The following is a 16,949-nucleotide window of genomic DNA, read 5'->3' as shown; positions in this document are numbered from 1 at the left end:
GCTACTTGACTTGGCAAAATTGATGAATTCACAAATGTTTAGGCCACCTGTATTGGAGACCTTTAGCCTAAAGTAGCATCAGAAGGCTAGCCTACACGTTTGTTGAAATGTTTTATGAATGATAAGGTGTAAGAATAAAAAAACATATCTAGAAAGGACAGTCTTCAAACTTTTCTTACCAAGGAAATGTACTGTACTGACACAGCTGTCTATGGAATTATATAGCGTGTGAAATCAAACGTTGGAAGAAGGATTTCGAGCAATGAATAGGAATGTTCCATTCGGTTGAAAGCTTTATTTGGGGGGGAACTTTGCAGTACCAACATAAAATGACAAACACACAGCGTCGGTTTTTCTTGAACTGAAATATAAACCACACGTTGAGACAGCCGGTAAACTGTTTCTCCGTAAAAGTCTACCTATTGCCCGTAACAACGTTTCAATGCGGTAGGATAATGATATCGTCACCCCTAGAGTCGACAATGGTTCGTTGCCGCAGTTCAGTAGAGAGAGAGACGGATCTACTGCGGCGGCACTGCAGGTTTGAGCTTGAACGGGTTTCGCAAGTTACGAAGGGGGTGAGTGAACCGACCGTATGGCTGACTGTAGCTTTTTTCACATGGTCTTGTCGTTTTCCTTTCCATGTATTTGCACAGTTTGTCCGCTGTAGCTTCCAGGATATTTTAACTGTTCAGTCTGACACATTTGAGGGACTGACAGGCTAAGAGTAAACCGACCGAAAAGGAAAGGCAATGCGCCATTAATAACAGAAACAACAATGCAACAAGTGTGGGTTGTTTACGGTGCTTTGAGGTCTAACTCGGTGGGCTAGTTTCGTTGTGAACTAAAACCAGCGGAAAGAGAACCGTATCGGTCGACGTTATCAGTCAGTGCCTGTCATTCATGTCTACTGCCTTGGGGGTAGGATTTAGCTGCTGGCTGCAAAGTTGCACAATCAGTCGGTGAATTGCAGGGCTTGCAGAAACACGTCGCTGGTATGACCGATGTTTCAAAATGGATCGTTTGTTTTTATAGGTTAACTATAATTGGGCCAAATGTAGCCTACACCAACTTGAACGTTTACCCCATTTATAGCCTAACAGCTGCCTTCAACACAACACAAATATGACGCTTTTGTCCCAAAGCCCTAGTCTCAAGACCCTACCACTCATTGTATATATTTATTCCAATGTGAAAGAGCACATGACACAGAAAGAAGACACACACACACACCTTGTTTGGCTGCATAGCTGGGGATAACTTTGTGTTATAACGTTAGCTTTGTGTTATAACGTTAGCTTTGTGTTATAACATGCCTTTTAGTCCAGGAGTAAGCTTGATCTGTGTCAGAGAAACCAGTCCATTGTGTCCAGGGCCAACATCAGTTCATCTTACTCCTACTTCCACAGTGAATTCAATGCTCTGGGGTGGGGTTTCCCCTAAGTACAGATCCAGGATCAGCGTTCCCTCCCCCAGTCCTAACCTTAACCATTAGTGGGGACAATGCTAACCTGACCCAAGATGGGAAACTTCCACAGAGAGACGTCAATAGGAACTGTATCTATGCAGGTCTTTATCTCCTGTAAGACTATACGTTGACTATACGTTGACTATACGTTGACTATACGTTGTGTATTGTTTGTGGGCCTTCATCCACCCCGGGACCCCAAGTTTAGTTGTCTTGGCCTAGTGACAGTTGACTGCAGAATACTGGTCTGTTCCGTTGCCGTGACAACACGGGGAGAACTGTAGCACAACAGGGCAGTGTAATTACAGTGCAGTGTGTCAGTCTGTGTAATTACTTCCATGTTTCCACTTTCTCCTCTACCATTTACTCCCCTTCCATCTTCTCACATTAGGCCTATTCTCTCCTCTCTTCTTTGTTCCATTCACACGGTTATCTGGGGTGCCTCTCTGTTGATTTCATTTTCCTGTCCGTTCCCTCAACTGAGTGACAACACAATGCACTGAAGAACAAGAGGGCCTTGCTCCTGCTTATGGCACTATCATTCTAGTTATGTGCTTCTCGTACAGCAGTCCTGAACGTGTTTCTGTTCTGTGTGCTGATTCTGTTTCCTCTCCGTGTGTGTCTCTCTCTCTGTGCCTCTTTCTCTCTCTCTGTGTGTCTCTCTCTATCTCTCTCTCTGGTTGTGTGTCTCTCTCTCGCGCTCTCTCTCTCTCTCTCTCTCGCTCTCTCTCTTTGGTTGTGTCTCTCTCTCTCTTTGGTTCTGTCTCTCTCTCTCTCTCTGGTTGTGTGTCTCTCTCTTGGTTGTGTGTCTCGCTCTCTCTTTGGTTGTGTGTCTCTCTCTTTGGTTGTGTGTCTCTCTCTCTGTCTGTCTCTCTCTCTATCTCTCTCTCTCCCTGTTTGTGTGTATCTTTCTCTCTCTGTCTCTCTCTCTGTCTCTCTCTCTCTCTGTTTGTGTGTGTCTCTCTCTCTCTCCCTCTCTGTTTGTGTCTCTCTCTGTCTCTCTCTCTCTCTCTCTCTCTCTGTTTGTGTGTGTCTTTCTCTCTCTGTCTCTCTCTGTGTGTCTCTCTCTCTCCTCTGTTAGTTTTACTGTTGTGTGAACTGATTATCAGTCAGCCGTTAACTGCCAGACTGACAAAATTCCCTTCTACCCTGTCAGTCCCACCCCCTCTTTTGACCCCCTTACACCCTCTGCTCCCTTCTCCCCCTGCTCCCCCCTCCCCCTCCTCCCCCTCCTCCTCTCCCCTCTCCCCCTCCTCCTCCCTCCCCCTGCTCCCTTCTCCCCTCTCCCCCTGGTCCCCCTCCCTCCCCCTGCTCCCCTCTCCTCCTCCTCCCTCCACCTGCTCCCCTCTCCTCCTCCTCCTCCCTCCCCCTGCTCCCCTCTCCTCCTCCCTCCCCCTGCTCCCCTCTCCTCCTCCCTCCACCTGCTCCCCTCTCCTCCTCCCTCCCCCTACTGTTTCTCCTCCACAGCAACTTTAACATTTATAAAATATTGTGTAAGTATATTAGTGTTGTGTAAGTATGCTGTATTGTCATGTTAATCTGCCGTTGTGTTAGACAGTGCAGTAAATGTGTTTTCACTGACAAGCCAGCTGACTTGCTTTGTTTGGCTGTACTACAGACATACTTTGACCTGGAGACAGACAATGTTCAGGGGTTGTTGACAGTGTCTCTCACACACACACACACACACACACAGAGATAGACACTGATCTTCATGCATGCACACACACAAACACACACACACAGAGAAAAGGGACATGGGTTCTGGTCAAAAGTAGTGCACTATATAGGGAATAGGTCTCTGGTCAAAAGTAGTGCACTATATAGGGAATAGGGCTCTGGTCAAAAGTAGTGCACTATATAGGGAATAGGGCTCTGGTCAAAAGTAGTGCACTATATAGGGAATAGGGCTCTGGTCAAAAGTAGTGCACTATATAGGGAATAGGGCTCTGGTCTAAAGTAGTGCACTATATAGGGAATAGGGTGTCATTTGGGACTTGTCTCTGTGAAAAGACCAGCAGTCTGACAATATGCCCTAGGAGAGTGAGAGAGGGAGGACCGAAGGAGGGAGGACAGAAGGAGGGAGGACAGAAGGAGGGAGGACCGAAGGAGGGAGGACAGAAGGAGAGGGAGAGAATGTGGAGAGAAAGTGAGAGAGGGAGAGAATGTGGAGAGAAAGTGAGAGAGGGAGAGAATGTGGAGAGAAAGTGAGAGAGGGAGAGAATGTGAGAGAGGGAGAGACAGATGGAGAGAAAGTGGAGAGAATGTGGAGAGAGACACTCGAGGGGGAGGCTGTGAGATAATATGGAAATGCGTAGGTTATGGATTTGAACGGACTCAAAAGCACAGCCAAGACAATAGAGATTTGGAGAGATAAGCTCAACGAAAGAGAGCAAGTTAGAGAGAGAGAGAGGGAGAGAGAGAGAGAGAGAGAGAGAGGGACAGAGAGAGAGAGAGAGGGACAGAGAGTGAGAGAGGGACAGAGAGAGAGAGAGAGTGAGAGAGGGACAGAGAGAGAGAGTGAGAGAGGGACAGAGAGAGAGTGAGAGAGGGACAGAGAGTGAGAGAGGGGGACTGAGAGAGAGAGGGACTGTAGGAGAGAAAGAGAGAACTTCTATGATAGAGAGATAAGGAGCGAGAGGAGACAGAATAAAGACTAGTGAGAGGCTAGACAGGATGTGTAGAATGAACATGTTGAATCCATTCACTTCCACAGTGCAGTCATATCTGCCCTCAGCTGTCTGCCTCTTGATGAGGTCATCACGGAGGAGTTATCTGTGCCAGGAAAAGAACCATGGAACTCCACCCAGTCTCACACACACACACACACACACACACACACACACACACATATACATACATGACACACACACATACACTGCCGTTCAAAAATTTGGGGTCACTTAGAAATGTCCTTGATTTTGAAAAAAAAGCACATTTTTTTGGCCATTAAAATAACATCAAATTGATCAGAAATACAGTGTAGACATTGTTAATGTTGTAAATGACTATTGTAGCTGGAAATGGCTGATTTTTAATGGAATATCTACAGAGGCGTACAGAGGCCCATTATCAGCAACCATCACTCCTGTGTTCCAATGGCACGTTGTGTTAGCTCAACGTCAACAGTGAAGAGGCGCTTAGAGCTCCTCTGCAGCTTCCCCCTCTTTGATCTGCGATAAAAGCCTTTGTCTGGTGTAGCCTACAAACCTTAATGTTGTACACAAAGGACATGGTCGATCTTACTACAATCCCTGTCCCAGTAGACTGTCCCTCTCCTAGTAGACTGTCCCTGTCCCAGTAGACTGTCCCTGTCCCAGTAGACTGTCCCTGTCCCAGTAGACTGTCCCTGTCCCAGCAGCCTGTCCCTGTCCCAGCAGACTGTCCCTGTCCCAGTAGACTGTCCCAGTCCCAGTAGACTGTCCCTGTCCCAGCAGACTGACCCTGTCCCAGTAGACTGTCCCAGCAGACTGTCCCTGTCCTAGTAGACTGTCCCTGTCCCAGTAGACTGTCCCAGTAGACTGTCCCTGTCCCAGTAGACTGTCCTTGTCCCAGCAGACTGTCCCAGTAGACTGTCCCTGTCCCAGTAGACTGTCCCAGCAGACTGTCCCTGTCCCAGCAGACTGTCCCTGTCCCAGCAGACTGTCCCTGTCCCAGCAGACTGTCCCTGACCCAGCAGACTGTCCCTGTCCCAGTAGACTGTCCCAGTAGACTGTCCCAGCAGACTGTTCCTGTCCCAGTAGACTGTCGCTTTCCCAGTAGGGGTGTTAGGCTAGATGCAGCTATTTACATGTTGTCACAGGGTCCTGTCACAGGGCGTTAAACTAGACATCGGGCAGATACCGATGTCGGCATGTTTAGCTGATATCGTCTGATTCCGATATGTTCACCGATATATCATTCATCCCTGGTGTATTGGCCTGGTATGATGTAGAACTGTATTCAAACACTTCACTGGTGAAACACACACACACCAACTGGTGAAACACACACACACCAACTGGTGAAACACACACACACCAACTGGTGAAACACACACACACCAACTGGTGAAACACACACACACCAACTGGTGAAACACACACACACCAACTGGTGAAACACACACACACCAACTGGTGAAACACACACACACCAACTGGTGAAACACACACACACCAACTGCTGCTGCTATGTTTTGTTGGTATGATAAAGAACTGCTTTAACGAGGTGTGTGTGTGTGTGTGTGTGTGTGTGTGTGTGTGTGTGTGTGTGTGTGTGTGTGTGTGCGCTACTAGAAGACAAGCTGAAACACGGAAAAGAGAGACCTTCAATCACCACACCTTATGATTCCTAACATTCCTCTCTATCTCTCTCTCTCTCTCTCTCTCTCTCTCTCTCAGGTAGTTTTTGCAACACTATGCTAGGAGAGTGGAGAGGCGGGACTAAGCAGACAAGTGTGTGACCCTTCTCTGTGATTGGTGGACAGAGATTGATGGTTGACAGACGGACGGATAAAGAGAACGGGACAGACAGCAGAGAGGAGAGACGGGGAGAGAGAGATGGCTCACAGTGTCAACTTTGACCTGACTGCTGATCACATGGAGGCTGGCCTGGAGTGAGTATCAATACACTATATCAGGGGAGGCTGGCCTGGAGTGAGTATTAATACACTATATCAGTGGAGGCTGGCCTGGAGTGAGTATTAATACACTATATCAGTGGAGGCTGGCCTGGAGTGAGTATTAATACACTATATCAGGTGAGGCTGGCCTGGAGTGAGTATTAATACACTATATCAGGGGAGGCTGGCCTGGAGTGAGTATCAATACACTATATCAGTGGAGGCTGGCCTGGAGTGAGTATCAATACACTATATCAGTGGAGGCTGGACTGGAGTGAGTATCAATACACTATATCAGGGGAGGCTGGCCTGGAGTGAGTATCAATACACTATATCAGGGGAGGCTGGCCTGGAGTGAGTATCAATACACTATATCAGGGGAGGCTGGCCTGGAGTGAGTATCAATACACTATATCAGGGGAGGCTGGCCTGGAGTGAGTATCAATACACTATATCAGGGGAGGCTGGCCTGGAGTGAGTACCAATTCACTATATCAGTGGAGGCTGGCCTGGAGTGACTATCAATACACTATATCAGGGGAGGCTGGCCTGGAGTGAGTATTAATACACTATATCAGGGGAGGCTGGCCTGGAGTGAGTATTAATACACTATATCAGTGGAGGCTGGACTGGAGTGAGTATCAATACACTATATCAGGGGAGGCTGGCCTGGAGTGAGTATCAATACACTATATCAGTGGAGGCTGGCCTGGAGTGAGTATCAATACACTATATCAGGGGAGGCTGGCCTGGAGTGAGTATTAATACACTATATCAGTGGAGGCTGGCCTGGAGTGACTATCAATACACTATATCAGGGGAGGCTGGCCTGGAGTGAGTACCAATTCACTATATCAGTGGAGGCTGGCCTGGAGTGACTATCAATACACTATATCAGGGGAGGCTGGCCTGGAGTGAGTATTAATACACTATATCAGGGGAGGCTGGCCTGGAGTGAGTATTAATACACTATATCAGGGGAGGCTGGCCTGGAGTGAGTATTAATACACTATATCAGTGGAGGCTGGACTGGAGTGAGTATCAATACACTATATCAGGGGAGGCTGGCCTGGAGTGAGTATCAATACACTATATCAGTGGAGGCTGGCCTGGAGTGAGTATAAATACACTATATCAGTGGATGCTGGCCTGGAGTGAGTATTAATACACTATATCAGGGGAGGCTGGCCTGGAGTGAGTATTAATACACTATATCAGTGGAGGCTGGCCTGGAGTGAGTATTAATACACTATATCAGGGGAGGCTGGCCTGGAGTGAGTATCAATACACTATATCAGGGGAGGCTGGCCTGGAGTGAGTATTAATACACTATATCAGTGGAGGCTGGCCTGGAGTGAGTATTAATACACTATATCAGTGGAGGCTGGCCTGGAGTGAGTATCAATACACTATATCAGTGGAGGCTGGCCTGGAGTGAGTATTAATACACTATATCAGTGGAGGCTGGCCTGGAGTGAGTATTAATACACTATATCAGGGGAGGCTGCTGAGGGAGGTGTTCTGTTTGATGTTCTGGTAAACAGAAGAGGGTTAAAATAAGACAATGACAGGGTTAACTGTCTGTTTGATGTTCTGGTAAACAGAAGAGGGTTAAAATAAGACAATGACAGGGTTAACTGTCTGTTTGATGTTCTTTGAGGCAACTCTTTGAGGCCCAATTCTACACAGTACCAGTATCCAGCCAGACCCATTGTTCCCACAGAACAGACTGGCTGTGTTTGTTGGACTGTTTGACTAGTCTTTGTTCCTGTGTGTGTGTGTGTGTGTTGTATTTACTGAGGAGAATTTTATGAGTGACTCACTTCCTGTGGTGTTCAGCTGCAGGGTCCCTGGGGAACAAAAGGCTTGTGATTGTGGTTCCTTTCAAATGTGGTGTTAAAAGGCCATGAATTATGAGACATGAAGAGTTGTCAGGGCTGAAGCCCAGTGGTGAGGAGTGTTTACACTGTGGCGGTGTGTCTGAACACTGGTTACTGGTTAGGGGTGTGTGTGTCTGAATACTGGTTACTGGTTAGGGGTGTGTGTGTCTGAACACTGGTTACTGGTTAGGGGTGTGTTTGTCTGAACACTGGTTACTGGTTAGGGGTGTGTGTGTCTGAATACTGGTTACTGGTTAGGGGTGTGTGTGTCTGAACACTGGTTACTGGTTAGGGGTGTGTTTGTCTGAACACTGGTTACTGGTTAGGGGTGTGTGTGTCTGAACACTGGTTACTGGTTAGGGGTGTGTGTGTCTGAACACTGGTTACTGGTTAGGGGTGTGTGTGTCTGAATACTGGTTACTGGTTAGGGGTGTGTGTGTCTGAACACTGGTTACTGGTTAGGGGTGTGTTTGTCTGAACACTGGTTACTGGTTAGGGGTGTGTGTGTCTGAACACTGGTTACTGGTTAGGGGTGTGTTTGTCTGAACACTGGTTACTGGTTAGGGGTGTGTGTGTCTGAACACTGGTTACTGGTTAGGGGTGTGTGTGTCTGAACACTGGTTACTGGTTAGGGGTGTGTTTGTCTTTAGTGTGTGTGTGTGTGTCCGACCCACTGAAGTACCCCCCCCCCTCTTTTAAATGCCATATTATGTCTATATACAGTGTTGTAACAATGTACAAATGGTTAAAGTACAAAAGGCATAAGTATGGGTTGTATTTACAATGGTGTTTGTTCTTCACTGGTTGACCTTTGCTTGTGGCAACAGGTCACAGATCTTGCCGCTGTGATGGAACACTGGTATTTCACCCAGTAGATATGGGAGTTTATCGGGTTTGTTTTCTAATTCTCTGTCTGTCTGTCTGTCTGTCGGTAACAGGAGCCCAGCGGATGAAGAGGGGGTCCATGACTCCTTTAACCAGCTGATAGAGGATCAGAGACAGGAAGCCTTGGAGCTGCAGGAACTACAGAGAGACCTGGACGAGGAGGAACGAGGTAGTGTGTGACTGTGTATAAGAGAGAAAGACCTAGTGTTAGAGTGTGTGTGTGACTGTGTATACGAGAGAGAGACCTAGTGTTAGAGTGTGGTGTGTGTGTATACACAGACGTAAACGTCATATTCTCCTTCCTCCAGACAGTGTAGCGTACCTGTCCAGCCCTGGTCAGGAGATATGGCGTGGGAGCCCGGGGAGGAGTGAGGAGGAAGGGGGGGGACAGTTAGACCCCCTTCTAGAGGAACGCTGGTCCTCCGCCACCCTCAAAGTCCTCTCCTCCATGCCCAGCCGCACCATCGGTAAGTCACCCCTACGACACCCTTATGACATACTTATGGCACCTCTACGACACCCTTATGACATACTTTTGGCACCTCTACGACACTCTTATGACAGTCTTAAGATGGCTGTATGGACACCTACCTAGCATTTCTTCTGTTCACGCTTCAGGAGAGAGAGAGCGAGGTAGTTTCAGAAGTCTAAACTATTTCTGCCATTGTCATGTGACTGTTAGTTCCTCTAGCTAGCAGGTGCGCCAGCCAGCCAGCCAGCCAGCCAGCCAGCCACTATCAACACATCAACAGATACTGTATCTAAAAACACCATGACACAAACAAGACTTCTGTCCCTCTACAAGACATAGTTTAGGAATCACACCTTCCCTCACCCCCCTCTTAACGGAGGTGCTGTCATCTCTCAGTACTATAACAGGACCCTGTTAACTTCCTCTCCTCTCTAGGTCGTAGTGGAGGTGCTGTCATCTCTTAGTGGAGGTGCTGTCATCTCTCAGTACTAGACCCTGTTAACTTCCTGTCCTCTCTCTAGGTCATAGTGGAGGTGCTGTCATCTCTTAGTGGAGGTGCTGTCTTCTCTCAGTACTAGACCCTGTTAACTTCCTGTCCTCTCTCTAGGTCGTAGTGGAGGTGCTGTCATCTCTTAGTGGAGGTGCTGTCATCTCTTAGTGGAGGTGCTGTCATCTCTCAGTACTAGACCCTGTTAACTTCCTGTCCTCTCTCTAGGTCGTAGTCGAGGTGCTGTCATCTCTCAGTACTATAACAGGACCCTGTTAACTTCCTCTCCTCTCTCTAGGTCGTAGTCGAGGTGCTGTCATCTCTCAGTACTATAACAGGACCCTGTTAACTTCCTGTCCTCTCTCTAGGTCATAGTGGAGGTGCTGTCATCTCTCAGTACTATAACAGGACCCTGTTAACTTCCTGTCCTCTCTCTAGGTCGTAGTGGAGGTGCTGTCATCTCTTAGTGGAGGTGCTGTCATCTCTCAGTACTAGACCCTGTTAACTTCCTCTCCTCTCTCTAGGTCGTAGTGGAGGTGCTGTCATCTCTTAGTGGAGGTGCTGTCATCTCTCAGTACTAGACCCTGTTAACTTCCTGTCCTCTCTCTAGGTCGTAGTCGAGGTGCTGTCATCTCTCAGTACTATAACAGGACCCTGTTAACTTCCTCTCCTCTCTAGGTCGTAGTGGAGGTGCTGTCATCTCTTAGTGGAGGTGCTGTCATCTCTCAGTACTAGACCCTGTTAACTTCCTGTCCTCTCTCTAGGTCATAGTGGAGGTGCTGTCATCTCTTAGTGGAGGTGCTGTCTTCTCTCAGTACTAGACCCTGTTAACTTCCTCTCCTCTCTCTAGGTCATAGTGGAGGTGCTGTCATCTCTTAGTGGAGGTGCTGTCATCTCTCAGTACTAGACCCTGTTAACTTCCTCTCCTCTCTCTAGGTCGTAGTGGAGGTGCTGTCATCTCTCAGTACTATAACAGGACCCTGTTAACTTCCTGTCCTCTCTCTAGGTCGTAGTCGAGGTGCTGTCATCTCTCAGTACTATAACAGGACCCTGTTAACTTCCTGTCCTCTCTCTAGGTCATAGTGGAGGTGCTGTCATCTCTCAGTACTATAACAGGACCCTGTTAACTTCCTGTCCTCTCTCTAGGTCATAGTGGAGGTGCTGTCATCTCTCAGTACTATAACAGGACCCTGTTAACTTCCTGTCCTCTCTCTAGGTCATAGTGGAGGTGCTGTCATCTCTCAGTACTATAACAGGACCCTGTTAACTTCCTGTCCTCTCTCTAGGTCGTAGTGGAGGTGCTGTCATCTCTTAGTGGAGGTGCTGTCATCTCTCAGTACTAGACCCTGTTAACTTCCTCTCCTCTCTCTAGGTCGTAGTGGAGGTGCTGTCATCTCTTAGTGGAGGTGCTGTCATCTCTCAGTACTAGACCCTGTTAACTTCCTGTCCTCTCTCTAGGTCGTAGTCGAGGTGCTGTCATCTCTCAGTACTATAACAGGACCCTGTTAACTTCCTCTCCTCTCTAGGTCGTAGTGGAGGTGCTGTCATCTCTTAGTGGAGGTGCTGTCATCTCTCAGTACTAGACCCTGTTAACTTCCTGTCCTCTCTCTAGGTCATAGTGGAGGTGCTGTCATCTCTTAGTGGAGGTGCTGTCTTCTCTCAGTACTAGACCCTGTTAACTTCCTCTCCTCTCTCTAGGTCATAGTGGAGGTGCTGTCATCTCTTAGTGGAGGTGCTGTCATCTCTCAGTACTAGACCCTGTTAACTTCCTCTCCTCTCTCTAGGTCGTAGTGGAGGTGCTGTCATCTCTCAGTACTATAACAGGACCCTGTTAACTTCCTGTCCTCTCTCTAGGTCGTAGTCGAGGTGCTGTCATCTCTCAGTACTATAACAGGACCCTGTTAACTTCCTGTCCTCTCTCTAGGTCATAGTGGAGGTGCTGTCATCTCTCAGTACTATAACAGGACCCTGTTAACTTCCTGTCCTCTCTCTAGGTCATAGTGGAGGTGCTGTCATCTCTCAGTACTATAACAGGACCCTGTTAACTTCCTCTCCTCTCTTTGGGTCGTAGTGGAGGTGCTGTCATCTCTCAGTACTATAACAGGACCCTGTTAACTTCCTCTCCTCTCTCTAGGTCATAGTGGAGGTGCTGTCATCTCTTAGTGGAGGTGCTGTCATCTCTTAGTGGAGGTGCTGTCATCTCTCAGTACTAGACCCTGTTAACTTCCTGTCCTCTCTCTAGGTCGTAGTGGAGGTGCTGTCATCTCTTAGTGGAGGTGCTGTCATCTCTCAGTACTAGACCCTGTTAACTTCCTCTCCTCTCTCTAGGTCGTAGTCGAGGTGCTATCATCTCTCAGTACTATAACAGGACCCTGTTAACTTCCTCTCCTCTCTCTAGGTCGTAGTCGAGGTGCTGTCATCTCTCAGTACTATAACAGGACCCTGTTAACTTCCTCTCCTCTCTCTAGGTCGTAGTCGAGGTGCTATCATCTCTCAGTACTATAACAGGACCCTGTTAACTTCCTTTCCTCTCTCTAGGTCGTAGTGGAGGTGCTGTCATCTCTCAGTACTATAACAGGACCCTGTTAACTTCCTCTCCTCTCTCTAGGTCGTAGTCGAGGTGCTATCATCTCTCAGTACTATAACAGGACCCTGTTAACTTCCTTTCCTCTCTCTAGGTCGTAGTGGAGGTGCTGTCATCTCTCAGTACTATAACAGGACCCTGTTAACTTCCTGTCCTCTCTCTAGGTCGTAGTGGAGGTGCTGTCATCTCTTAGTGGAGGTGCTGTCATCTCTCAGTACTAGACCCTGTTAACTTCCTCTCCTCTCTCTAGGTCGTAGTCGAGGTGCTATCATCTCTCAGTACTATAACAGGACCCTGTTAACTTCCTCTCCTCTCTCTAGGTCGTAGTGGAGGTGCTGTCATCTCTTAGTGGAGGTGCTGTCATCTCTCAGTACTAGACCCTGTTAACTTCCTCTCCTCTCTAGGTCGTAGTCGAGGTGCTATCATCTCTCAGTACTATAACAGGACCCTGTTAACTTCCTCTCCTCTCTCTAGGTCGTAGTGGAGGTGCTGTCATCTCTCAGTACTATAACAGGACCTTGTTAACTTCCTCTCCTCTCTCTAGGTCGTAGTCGAGGTGCTATCATCTCTCAGTACTATAACAGGACCCTGTTAACTTCCTGTCCTCTCTCTAGGTCGTAGTCGAGGTGCTATCATCTCTCAGTACTATAACAGGACCATGAAGTTGAGAAGACGCAGACAGAGCAGGCCTTCCATAAAGGACTTTTCCCGCTCCGCACGGCCCAGTATCCGTGGTTACGGCATGGAGACAGACTGCATGGAGACCGAGGGCGTGGATGAGGAGGGTGAGGTCACTCATTTAAACGTTACACACGCACTGAAATACCGACATTTTTGTAGTTGTAATGATGCCATAACCCACGCATAACTATTGTGTGTGTCTGTCTGTCTCTGTGTGTGTGCGCGTCTTTGCGCTGCAGGGCGTAAGCGTGACCAACTGGTCAACAACCTTCAGAACCTCTCTCTGAGTGACCGGGTCAGGATGCTGCGAGCCATGCCTCTCTCTGTGGCAGAGAAGAGTGAACTAAGGTATCTATACTCCTCTACCATCCTGCTGTCCATCTCTATCTCTCCATCCCTCTATCCTGCTGTCCATCTCTCTCTCTTTCCCCATCTCTCTATCCTGCTGTCCATCTCTCTCTTTCTCCATCCCTCTATCCTGCTGTCCATCTCTCTCTCTTTCTCCATCCCTCTATCCTGCTGTCTATCTCTCTCTCTCCATCCCTCTATCCTGCTGTCCATCTCTCTCTCTTTCTCCATCCCTCTATCCTGCTGTCCATCTCTCTCTCTTTCTCCATCCCTCTATCCTGCTGTCCATCTCTCTCTCTTTCTCCATCCCTCTATCCTGCTGTCCATCTCTCTCTTTCTCCATCCCTCTATCCTGCTGTCCATATCTCTCTCACTTTCTCCATCCCTCTATCCTGCTGTCCATCTCTCTTTCTCCATCCCTCTATCCTGCTGTCCATCTCTCTCTCTTTCCCCATCTCTCTATCCTGCTGTCCATCTCTCTCTTTCTCCATCCCTCTATCCTGCTGTCCATCTCTCTCTCTTTCTCCATCCCTCTATCCTGCTGTCTATCTCTCTCTCTCCATCCCTCTATCCTGCTGTCCATCTCTCTCTCTTTCTCCATCCCTCTATCCTGCTGTCCATCTCTCTCTCTTTCTCCATCCCTCTATCCTGCTGTCCATCTCTCTCTCTTTCTCCATCCCTCTATCCTGCTGTCCATCTCTCTCTTTCTCCATCCCTCTATCCTGCTGTCCATATCTCTCTCACTTTCTCCATCCCTCTATCCTGCTGTCCATCTCTCTTTCTCCATCCCTCTATCCTGCTGTCCATCTCTCTCTTTCTCCATCCCTCTATCCTGCTGTCCATCTCTCTCTCTCTTTCTCCATCCCTCTATCCTGCTGTTCATATCTCTCTCTCTTTCTCCATCCCTCTATCCTGCTGTCCACCTCTCTCTTTCTCCATCCCTCTATCCTGCTGTCCATCTCTCTTTCTCCATCCCTCTATCCTGCTGTCCATCTCTTTCTCTTTCTACATCCCTCTATCCTGCTGTCCATCTCTCTCTTTCTACATCCCTCTATCCTGCTGTCCATCTCTCTCTCTTTCTACATCCCTCTATCCTGCTGTCCATCTCTCTCTTTCTACATCCCTCTATCCTGCTGTCCATCTCTCTCTTTCTTCATCCTGCTGTCCATCTCTCTCTTTCTACATCCCTCTATCCTGCTGTCCATATCTCTCTCTCTTTCTCCATCCCTCTATCCTGCTGTCCATATCTCTCTCTTTCTCCATCCCTCTATCCTGCTGTCCATCTCTCTCTTTCTCATCCCTCTATCCTGCTGTCCATATCTCTCTCTCTTTCTCCATCCCTCTATCCTGCTGTCCATATCTCTCTCTCTTTCTCCATCCCTCTATCCTGCTGTCCATCTCTCTCTCTCTTTCCCCATCCCTCTATCCTGCTGTCCATCTCTCTCTCTCTCCTATCAATTCAATTCAAGGGCTTTATTGTCATGGGAAACACTTGTTAGCATTGTAAAAGCAAGTGAAGTAGATAATAATATACAAAAGTTAAATCAACAAAAATGAACAGTAAACATTACACTCACAGAAGTGTCTCTCTCTCTGTCCTCCCTGCAGTTCTATCAATAGGTCTCTTCCATAAGTGAGTGACGGAGGAATAGTATCATCTTGTAACCACTTCCCCCCTCTCCCCCATCCCTCTCTCTCCTCTCCCCCATCCCTCTTTCCCCTCCTCCCTCTCTCCCCCATCCCTCTCTCTCCTCCCCCCTCTCTCCCCTCCTCCCCCTCTCCCCCATCCCTCTCTCTCCTCCCCCTCTCTCCCCCATCCCTCTCTCTCCTCCTCCCTCTCTCCCCCATCCCTCTCTCCCCTTCTCCCTCTCTCTCTCCCCTCCTCCCTCTCTCTTCTCCCCTCCTCTCTCTTCTCCCCTCCTCCCTCTCTCCCCCCATCCCTCTCTCTCTCCAGGAGGTTGGCTGACAGGAAGGGTCGACGCTCCAATCACAGTCAGATCCCCTGTTGCAGCCAGCTCAAGTATCACATCATCATCGTAAGTCACACAGTCAGATCTCCTGCTCCAATATTACATTGGTCCAGTTTCTGATACATTTCAGGCGTCCACCACGTCATGCACTCTGCAGCTGGCCATCAGACTGCTGGATCATGTGATGTGGTTGTTATCTGACATGTCGAACACCTATCCAGGCCTCAGCTGATCTGTCTAGACAGCAATCATGGTGTTTGTCTTAGTTTCTGTGGGTGTCAGGGGTTTACAGCTGTGGTCTCCCAGCGGTCGTGACAGACAGACAGATGTATGTCATGTTGGTGGGTGTTTCCTGTAGCTGTGTATCACAATCTACTGATGGTGTTCTAGTCCTCTTGTCCAGGACTTAATGTCCCTGTGAGGGTGAATCATATGGTCCATTCTCTTAGACTAGGCCCTGCTCATTATGGGTGATTCATACGGTCCATTCTCTTACACTAGGCCCTGCTCATTATGGGTGAATCATATGGTCCATTCTCTTAGACTAGGCCCTGCTCATTATGGGTGAATCATATGGTCCATTCTCTTACACTAGGCCCTGCTCATTATGGGTGATTCATACGGTCCATTCTCTTAGACTGGGCCCTGCTCATTATGGGTGAATCATACGGTCCATTCTCTTAGACTAGGCCCTGCTCATTATGGGTGAATCATATGGTCCATTCTCTTACACTAGGCCCTGCTCATTATGGGTGAATCATACGGTCCATTCTCTTAGACTAGGCCCTGCTCATTATGGGTGACTCGTACGGTCCATTCTCTTAGACTAGGCCCTGCTCATTATGGGTGATTCATACGGTCCATTCTCTTAGACTAGGCCCTGCTCATTATGGGTGATTCATACGGTCCATTCTCTTAGACTAGGCCCTGCTCATTATGGGTGAATCGTACGGTCCATTCTCTTAGACTAGGCCCTGCTCATTATGGGTGAATCACACGGTCCATTCTCTTAGACTAGGCCCTGCTCATTATGGGTGAATCACACGGTCCATTCTCTTAGACTGGGCCCTGCTCATTATGGGTGAATCGTACGGTCCATTCTCTTAGACTAGGCCCTGCTCATTATGGGTGAATCGTACGTCCATTCTCTTAGACTAGGCCCTGCTCATTATGGGTGAATCATACGGTCCATTCTCTTAGACTAGGCCCTCCTCATTATGGGTGAATCGTACGGTCCATTCTCTTAGACTAGGCCCTGCTCATTATGGGTGAATCGTACGGCCCATTCTCTTAGACTAGGCCCTGCTCATTATGGGTGAATCGTACGGTCCATTCTCTTAGACTGGGCCCTGCTCATTATGGGTGAATCGTACGGTCCATTCTCTTAGACTAGGCCCTGCTCATTATGGGTGAATCGTACGGCCCATTCTCTTAGACTAGGCTCTGCTCATTATGGGGGGACGTCAAAGCAGAGTATCTCAGATGGCTCAGTTGTGGAGGTAACTAAGTTATTATGAGACGTTTTTAGTTAATGAGGAAACAGAATGTGTGTCCTATAATTCTAATTCTCT

General features: G+C 48.2%; 1 protein-coding gene across 1 annotated transcript in view; it reads left to right on the top strand.

The window, feature by feature from the left end:
* Positions 1 to 516: 516 nt before the first annotated feature.
* Positions 517 to 16,949, top strand: part of LOC139424342 (transmembrane channel-like protein 6) — a 27,626-nt gene continuing 11,193 nt past the window's right edge. Inside the window, 8 exon segments of the mRNA XM_071176077.1 lie at positions 517 to 578; positions 5,851 to 5,999; positions 6,001 to 6,065; positions 8,890 to 9,005; positions 9,145 to 9,303; positions 12,994 to 13,164; positions 13,300 to 13,408; positions 15,363 to 15,444. Coding sequence (XP_071032178.1) covers positions 5,943 to 5,999; positions 6,001 to 6,065; positions 8,890 to 9,005; positions 9,145 to 9,303; positions 12,994 to 13,164; positions 13,300 to 13,408; positions 15,363 to 15,444 — 759 coding nt within the window. The 5' untranslated portion in view covers positions 517 to 578; positions 5,851 to 5,942.

This window comes from Oncorhynchus clarkii, chromosome 13 (assembly GCF_045791955.1).
Source record: "Oncorhynchus clarkii lewisi isolate Uvic-CL-2024 chromosome 13, UVic_Ocla_1.0, whole genome shotgun sequence".
Lineage (NCBI taxonomy): Eukaryota > Metazoa > Chordata > Actinopteri > Salmoniformes > Salmonidae > Oncorhynchus > Oncorhynchus clarkii.
The sequence above is the reverse complement of the archived record's forward strand: the minus strand, read 5'-3'. Positions and strand labels throughout refer to the sequence as shown.